General features: G+C 40.9%; 1 protein-coding gene across 1 annotated transcript in view; it reads right to left on the bottom strand.

The window, feature by feature from the left end:
* Positions 1–3,060: 3,060 nt before the first annotated feature.
* Positions 3,061–8,576, bottom strand: part of LOC308093668 (uncharacterized protein) — a gene marked incomplete at its 3' end in the record, with an annotated part of 42,109 nt that continues 36,593 nt past the window's right edge. The window contains exon 7 of the mRNA XM_080439996.1: positions 3,061–3,158. Coding sequence (XP_080296122.1) covers positions 3,061–3,158 — 98 coding nt within the window. The remainder of the gene's footprint in view (positions 3,159–8,576) is intronic.

Genomic DNA, 8,576 nt, shown 5'->3' with positions numbered 1-8,576 from the left:
TCACCCCAGTAAAGAGGAGAAGGGTGTCTTCACAAAGGTCATCTGCTCGTGTTTTCTTTTTAAATGTTAATGGACAGAGAATGAGTGTGTGCAGGAGTTTGTTTCAAACATCTCCAAGAGCTCAAGGAGATGCCAAAAGACTTTCACAGCTTTTATGACAATCTAAAGCACTAAGAAACACCCACCACACACACGCAACACACAACACACAACAGTGTGATAATAAAATGTTGATAGGTATATGATAGGTACATTCAACTGTGGTTGTTATTGTTAGTGCAGTAGGCTACAGATTTGATAGGCTACAGATTATATTTTTCATGAATGTATTTTGTATTTATATGCCATTTATTTATTGTTGATGTGCCATGATTGCTTTTGTTAAATACATGATTGAGTATTGAAGCAGAATTGTTTGTTGCACTCAACTGTAGAAGAACAACAGTGGTAACAGTTAGATCCATAGTTGTTTACAATGCATGTTAAAATAAAAGTTGTTTAAGTACAGAATTCAGATTGATCTATACTTAGTATATGAGGATGGCGCTCACCATAAATAGCTGATCTCCAAGCTCACAATGCGTTGTGATGTGTTGTGAGCTTTGAGATCCATTGCCAGCTGTTCTTATCAATGATGGACAAAACCTCCTAACTCCACTTGCGCTGGATTTGTGTTTGGACAAAACTCCTAACTCCACTTGAGCTGGATTTGGGTAAAGTGGTGATAATATAATGACACATGCAAGTATCTGATAATATATAAAGTCACAATACCAAGTTTGATGAGGCAGTATTGCTTTGTTTTAAAAATATAAGGTTTTCTTCATTTTCAGAAAAAAATATATTTTGTTTTTCATTTCCTGATCAATTACCATTTTGGATTTAGCTGGTTCCGGCCGGACAGCAGAGATATATTTCCTAACCTGTCTTCCCTTTACAGTTATAAATAATTCAAGTATTAAGTGTCTGGCCTGAGCCTAAATAAATTAAGTATATTGTTGTACTGGAAACACGTCTCTGCTCCTCTCTCCTTATTAAATTGTTGGGTATTTTGAACTGTGAATTTATGTGGTATTCTCTGGGTGAAACTCCCAGGGTGAAGTAGTCTGGTATTCTGTTTCCGGGCCTAAGTGTCCTGGTTACAATTTACAATTCACAATTTACAATTTATTTAGGCATTTAGCAGACACTCTTAATCCAGAGCGATTTACAGTAAGCAAGGACAATACAAGGTAATACATCAAATGCATAGCAATAGTAATTGACTAATAAACTAATACATATGTAAACCAAGAACCTATCATCAATCTAAGAGAGAGCAGCTGGGAGAGCAGCAGAGAGCAGCGAGCAGCAGAAGCTGCTTTAGAGAGCAGCAGTTTTGTGGAAACAATCTACCAAATATCTGGGCAATCCTTGTAATTTATTTCTATTTTCAAGTGGAATTTAATTACTGAATTTGGATTGAGCCTCTGCTCCAGCTATCTTCTGGGTGAGGCCCAGGCTCTGTGTTAGCCTGCTGCCACCAGGCTCCACCAAGCCATTATTAGACATCAAACTCCAGGCTCTACCTGCCTAGCATCAGCCAACAAACACCAGGCTTCAATAGGCCAGCAGCAGCCAGGCACAACCAGGCCTGTAGAAGCCAGGTACCACCAGGCCAGCAGCAGCTAGGCACCACCAGGCCTGCAGAAGCCAGGCACCACAAGGCCAGCAGCAGCCAGGCACCACCAGGCCAATAGAAGCCAGGCACTACCAGGCCAGCAGCAGCTAGGCACCACCAGGCCTGCAGAAGCCAGGCATCACCTGGCCAGCAGCAGCTAGGCACCACCAGGCCAGCAGCAGCTAGGCACCACCAGGCCTGCAGAAGCCAGTTACCACCAGGCCTGCAGAAGCCAGACACCACCAGGCCAGCAGCAGCTAGGCACCACTAGGCCAGCAGCAGCTGGGCACCACCATGCCAGCAGAAGCCAGGCACCACCAGGCCAGCAGCAGCCAGGCACCACCAGGCCTGCAGAAGCCAGGCACCACCTGGTCAGCAGCAGCCAGGAACCACCAGGCCAGCAGCAGCTGGATACCACCAGGCCAGCAGAAGCCAGGCACCACCAGGCCAGCAGCAGCCAGGCACCACCAGGCCTGCAGAAGCCAGGCACCACCAGGCCTGCAGAAGCCAGGCACCACCTGGTCAGCAGCAGCCAGGAACCACCAACCATCAGGCTGTGCCCTCAGCAGTGGCTATCAGACGGTGGGGCTCGTCTTTAGCGATCCGTCTGTATAAGATCATTGTGTGTTTGTTTGGTGAGACCGCTTGTTATCTGTGTTGGTGAGTTAGCATATAGGGGCAGTGTAGTGTGATTTATTTTTAAATCAAGCTGCAGCTGGAAACTAGCCTGGTAAACCCTCCCTCCGGAAATTCTATTTGATTCCAGGAGTGAGTCTGGCATGATCCGCCTGTCTGCAATATTGGCTGTGCTGGAGTTGGGCGGGAGTAATACCGTTGACTGACAACCCCTTCAGCCAATGATAATTTTTCCCCTTCAGCCAATCAGCAGTTCACCAGTCTTAATGTGACGCGACGGGACTTTTGAGACAGCCATACCCAAAATGGGTTGCCTTTTTCGGGTACAATGGTGTCACTGCCCGCCCCTACCGGTTCTCTAATTATTTTTTTTTAAATAGGCTTTGTCATGATTAATTGACCACATATATGAAGTTAAACAACTCAATTCTATCCAAACGATATCTTATAAGTAAATTCCGTGCCTCAAAATAGAAGTTAGAGAGCTTTTTGAAGTCAAAAAATAGCGGAGAATTGGCCGCACAAGAAAAAGATGGCTGCCGTTTGTGTTTTGGGCTCACTCGAACTCGCCACCTGATTGGCCAACGTAAGCTGTCAATCACAGAACAATGAGCGACGACGCTGATAGGCGCGGCCGTTTGGCATACACAGCCAATATTGCAGAGAGGCGGTTCATGCCAGACTCACTCCAGGAATCAAATAGAATTGAGATTTCCGGAGGGAGGGTTTACCAGGCTAGCTGGAAACATGGCCATGAAAATCCTTCAGAAGGACGTGGAGGAGTTAAAGGAGTCATTGAACATGATGTCTTCTGAAATGGCAACTTTGACAAAGCAAAACTCCATCATAACAGGACTGCTGACTGAAATCAAGCAGTTGAAATTGAAGAATATTGAACAAGAGAAAACAATCATACTATCGGAAAACAGTGTCAGATCTGGAGCAGTATTCGAGAATCAACGATGTCATAATCTCCGGTCTTGTGATTAGACCAAGGACCTATCTTCATGCTGTGAAAGGTACAGCATCTGGGGAAGGTCCTACAGGTCATGAGGAGACCACGGAGGAGCAGGTAACTGCATTTTTTCAGAGCAAGAACATAACTATTGATAATGGCAACATTGAGGCTTGCCACACACTGCCAGTTAGAGAGGGGAAAGGCAAGCCTACTACACCTGCCATTATCATTCGTTTTGTAAATAGAAAGCACAAAGTTGACCTTCTGAAACAGGGAAGGAAACTGAAAGGGTCTAATGTTTACATTAATGAGCACATCACTAAGAAAAATGCAGACATCTCTTGGAAGGCAAGGCAACTAAGGAAACAGGGCAATATTCAATCTGGACTGTGAATTGCAAGGTTTTCATCAAACCAGTTGATGTACCAGAGAATTCAAGGGGACTTTGCATAAAGAGCATTGACCAACTTGATAGGTTTGATTGAGGCTAAAGATTTTTTTTGCTGTGTGGGCATGTATGTGTATATGTATGTGTATATGTATATGTATATGTATATGTATATATATATGTGTATGTGTATGTGTATGTGTATGTATTTATATGGATATGGATATAACAGTTACAAATGACTAACTACCTAAAGGTTTAATCTTTGCACATATTAATATATGTAGCCTGAGGTACAAAACTATGTTATTGCGGTCTCTAGGAGAACAAAGCTACCCAAGGCCTGTCCCAAAATTGTAATTAAGAGAAATTTTAAGAAATTGAATGAAGAGAATTTTCTTAAACACTTAAACATTAATTGGGAAGAGATATGTAATTTTGATGATGCTGAAATTGCTCTCAATATATTCATGGATTACTTTATGGGAATTGCTAACAATGCCCCTTTAAAGAAATGTACAGTCAAAGCCAAAAGTGCACCCTGGATTGACATCACTTTGAAACATCTGATGTCACAAAGGGAAGAGGCCAAAAAGCAGGCTGTTCTTTCTGGTTCTCCTAATGACAGAAAACACTACTGTGCATTAAGAAACCATGTGACAAAAATGAATAGATTAAATAAGAGAAGTTATTATCAAAAGAAAATCCATGAGAGTGGTAATGATGGGAAAACAATATGGAGCGTACTTAATAAAAAATGGGTAAAAAGTCAAACTGCAATGCTTTTATCGAAAAGCAAACGGTGTATATTTGACTAAGCCACTTGAAATTGCAAATTATTTTAATGATTATTTTGTTAACAAGGTTTCAACACTTAGAGAGAATATGGATATAAATGTTTCCAACTCTGATTAATTGATAAAAAAAAGTTCATAATGAAAGTTATGTACTTTTGAATTTAATCAGGTGGATGCTGTGTTGGTGGAAAGGTTACTGAGCACGTTCCCTGTTGGTGGGTCTGTTGGTACGGACAACCTGTAATATCAGCTGTACATATTTCCAAATCTCTTTGTCACATTTTCAATCGATGTCTGATTAGTGGTGTATGTCCAAAGCTGTGGAAGGAAGGAAAGATCATTCCACTACCCAAAGACACAAAGTCAACATTCTGTGGTCCCAACAGTAGGCCAATCAGCATTTTGCCAGTATTAAGTAAACTATTAGAAAAAATTGTGTTTAAACAAGTTGAAGATTACTTTTTTGACAATAAGTGAACTACTATGTACCAACATGCTTATAGGTCGGGACATTCCACCTGCACTGCTTTAACTCAAATGTCAGATAACTGGTTCAAGTCAATTGATAGCTCAATGCTTGTGGGTACAGTGTTGCTTGATTTTAGTGCTGCTTTTGATGTGATTGATCATGACATTTTAATTTCAAAACTTACTAGTTACGGTTTTAAGTCTTCTGCTATCCTATGGTTTAGAAGTTATCTTTCTGCTAGGTCACAGAGAGTATATTTTAACAGAGCCTTATCAAATAGTAAGGCCCTGTACGGTGGAGTTCCACAAGGAAGCTGCCTAAGACCCCTTTTATTTTCAGTTTTTACCAATGATATGCCGTATGTAATAAGTAAGGCCAATTTAACAATGTATGCTGATGATTCAACTCTGTATTACGCAGCCCCCACATGTTCGGAGCTCAATCAAGTTTTGTCCAGGGAGCTAAGCATAGTATATGAGTGGATAAAAATGACAAACTTATTCTTAATATTTCAAAAACAATTAGTATCATTTTTGGATCTAATTATAGGTTATCAGATAATCCTAAAAATAAATCTACAAATAGAAGGTCAAACAATACAACAAGTAAGAACTGTGAAGCTTCTTGGACTCTGGCTTGACTGCACATTGTCATGGTCTGAACATGTTGACAAGGTGGTTACCAAAATGGGGAGAGCTATGGCAATAACTAGAAAGTGTTTAACGTTTTTAACTTCAAAACTGTTTCGTCAAGTTGTGTGCTCACTGGTTTTATGTCATTTAGATTACTGCTCAGTAGCATGGTCATCTGCATGTAATGGTATGCTTCAAAAATTACAAGTTGCACAAAATAAGGCTGCCAGACTAGTTCTGGGTTGTTCTTATAGAACAAGTGTGAAAGATATGCATGAAAGTCTTGCTTGGCCAAGTGTCAAAGAAAGACTTTCTGCTAGTTTACTCAGTCATTAATACCCAGACTCCAATCTGTTTTTATAATAATATAACTTGCTGCTCAGAGATTCACACATACTCCACTCGTGGAGCGTGTGATGGACAGATAACTTTACCTCTACCAAACTCCAATTCCATGAAGAGAGCTGCATTTTATAGGTCAATTGTACTTTGGAAAAGTGAGATAAGAAACACAAGAGAAAAAGCCAGTTTTAAAAGGAAACTTCGAATTCATATAATGTATACTCAAAACATACAATAACATCTATTCTTACATACCAGATTGATAGTGCTACTTTTTAAATCTGTTGTATCCCTGTCGGTATCTCTTTTTATGTGATTATCGACTTTTGTAATGTATTATTATTATTTTTATTTTTTTTTGTATTTCTTTGTAATACACTGTGATATGAATGTTTTTGTTAATGTATTTTAATGTCTTGGACCCCAGGAAGACTAGCTGATGTTAAGGCGTCAGCTAATGGGGATCCGTTTAAATAAACAAAAAATAACCATAGAATAACCAAAAATACATGGAGTGTTAACCCATTAAGACCTGATGTATGTTTTAATGATGTCCTATGTTCTGGTATTTATAATGACATTGTGTGATCACTCAGGTTGATTCACTGATGTCATGTGCCGAGTTGCATTTATGATGCAAGAGGGTATACGAACACACGGACGATGTAAGGTACACAAACATCTTGTTGAAATAATTAATGTATTGTTTGTATAGTGTACTAAGTGTTTGTTTATATTCCTCCCTTAGATCTTGGCACTGCTGCTTTGATACTTTGCTTGAGCTATTTTGTACTAATGTTTGTTCTTTCCCCCTACATATACTGAGTCCTGTGTGTGCAGTTCACCTAGAGTCTGAGTGAGCGGAGTGGTGCAAACAGCCTACTACAGGGGGTTTCACTAGCCAAATTCCATTCCCCAAAGCTCGGTCACTCGCTCACTCTCCTCGCTTCCTCCACTCGCGCCTAAGCCCCGCCCCTGCGAGGAGCCTAGGATTATTTGCGAGGACGGAGTGGTCGAGCGGTTGCCATCAAAGGATCGGACTACACTTTTAGCGTCATTTCAAAGCGACGGAAAATTCCGCGATCACTTATGACGTCTCAAACAGCTGGACCAGAGCCGTGGATGAAAATATACATGCATAGAATAATATGCAGGTATAGAATAATACAGAATATAAGAATAGACAATTCATCAATGTGGATGGCCACATTGTTATCTTTATAGTTAACATTTTGTGCAAAAAATGTATTCCTGAAATAGTGAACGAAGCGCCAGGATGAGCAAACTTACATTTATGAATTAAATCCTGACCCGTCCCTCTTTTTGCTCGTACAGTCCCCAGACCCCCCACCCCCCGCAGCAGTCCCGCACGGCACTGCTGCTTATAACAGCCACCGTATATTACAGAGTATGTCTGACTCTGAATTACATCATTCATGCAGGGTGGGCATACGTCCTCTTTTACCCGGACATATCCTCTTTTGGGGGGCTGTCTGGGGGGTTTTATAAAATCCTTCAAATGTCCGGGGTTTTGAGAGTTTGGGTGATATCCCCCCCACTTCTGGGACGAAGAAAAAAGAAAAAAACTCAGACGATTTTGTGATTTTGCTTGATATTGTTTGATAGCGAAATAAATCATGACTGATAGACATGAAAGAAGACCCTTCACAGCTAATAGAGAATTAACATTTTTAAGAATCGGTTCAGAATTGAATGAGTAAAGTGTCCTCTCCTATATTCAGTCTATATATAAATACAATACATTATTTTAAACATAATCTTTGTCACAGTAATTTATAGTAGTCCATGCACTGCATTGAGGCATGCAAGGAGAGAAATGAACTATCAGCTTTTGAGACAGAATAAGTGTGCACAATATATTACAATGTAATATTACAAAGCTGTAGGGGGTGCTATGGGGGTCGGCGACCCCTTAGTTCTGGCGCTATGGGGGGGGCTGGGGGCCTGGGAGCTCCACATGCACGCGCGAGCACGCACCGTCAGCTGCGGTCTTTAACACCTTAAAGTTTAAACAATAGCCTCTCAAGGTTCGCGCCGTCAGCGGCGAGCCGTTCTCAATAGCGTCTACCTGGCTGCTTTGCATAACATTAGGCTACTCGAGAAAAGCCATGGACTTGAATTGAATGTGTTACATTCCTCTCACAATGAGAGACAACAGTCTCTGCACTGCAGAGTGTGAAGGGGATCGCTTAGAAGAGGACCCAGTTCCCAGACAAAGACAAGTTGTCTGATTATTTTAAGTACTTATGTGTGGGTGAGTCTATGTAAAGGGCTTTTATATAAAACTAAAAGGAAAATAAAATAATTAATTAATTGAAACAAAAATAAAAACAACAAATTAACAATGCAACTAAATAATAAGATATAATTACATTAAAAATCACATGTTGAATACAGTATTTCAACTAGCACTGAGCTGATTGGCTATGTGCACATGCGTGCGCGTGCACGTGACGTCAGAAAATATAGCCCCCCTAGTTCAAAAATCCACAGCTCATCACCGTATATAATTGTATTATGCTTTATATCATACAACGCCATAAAGCCAGTGGCTTGTTGCGTCTTTTCTGTTAATTTACACAAGCGTACACTTGATGTACACTCGCTAAATGCGAAAGTGGAGAGCCTCCTCGGCTCCTCCTCGGCTCCTCCACTCGACTCCACTCGCCTCCT

Source organism: Gymnoscopelus braueri, assembly GCF_963280865.1.
Source record: "Gymnoscopelus braueri genome assembly, chromosome: 10".
Classification (NCBI taxonomy): domain Eukaryota; kingdom Metazoa; phylum Chordata; class Actinopteri; order Myctophiformes; family Myctophidae; genus Gymnoscopelus; species Gymnoscopelus braueri.
Note: the sequence above shows the minus strand (reverse complement) of the source record. Positions and strands in the feature narration are given on the sequence as shown.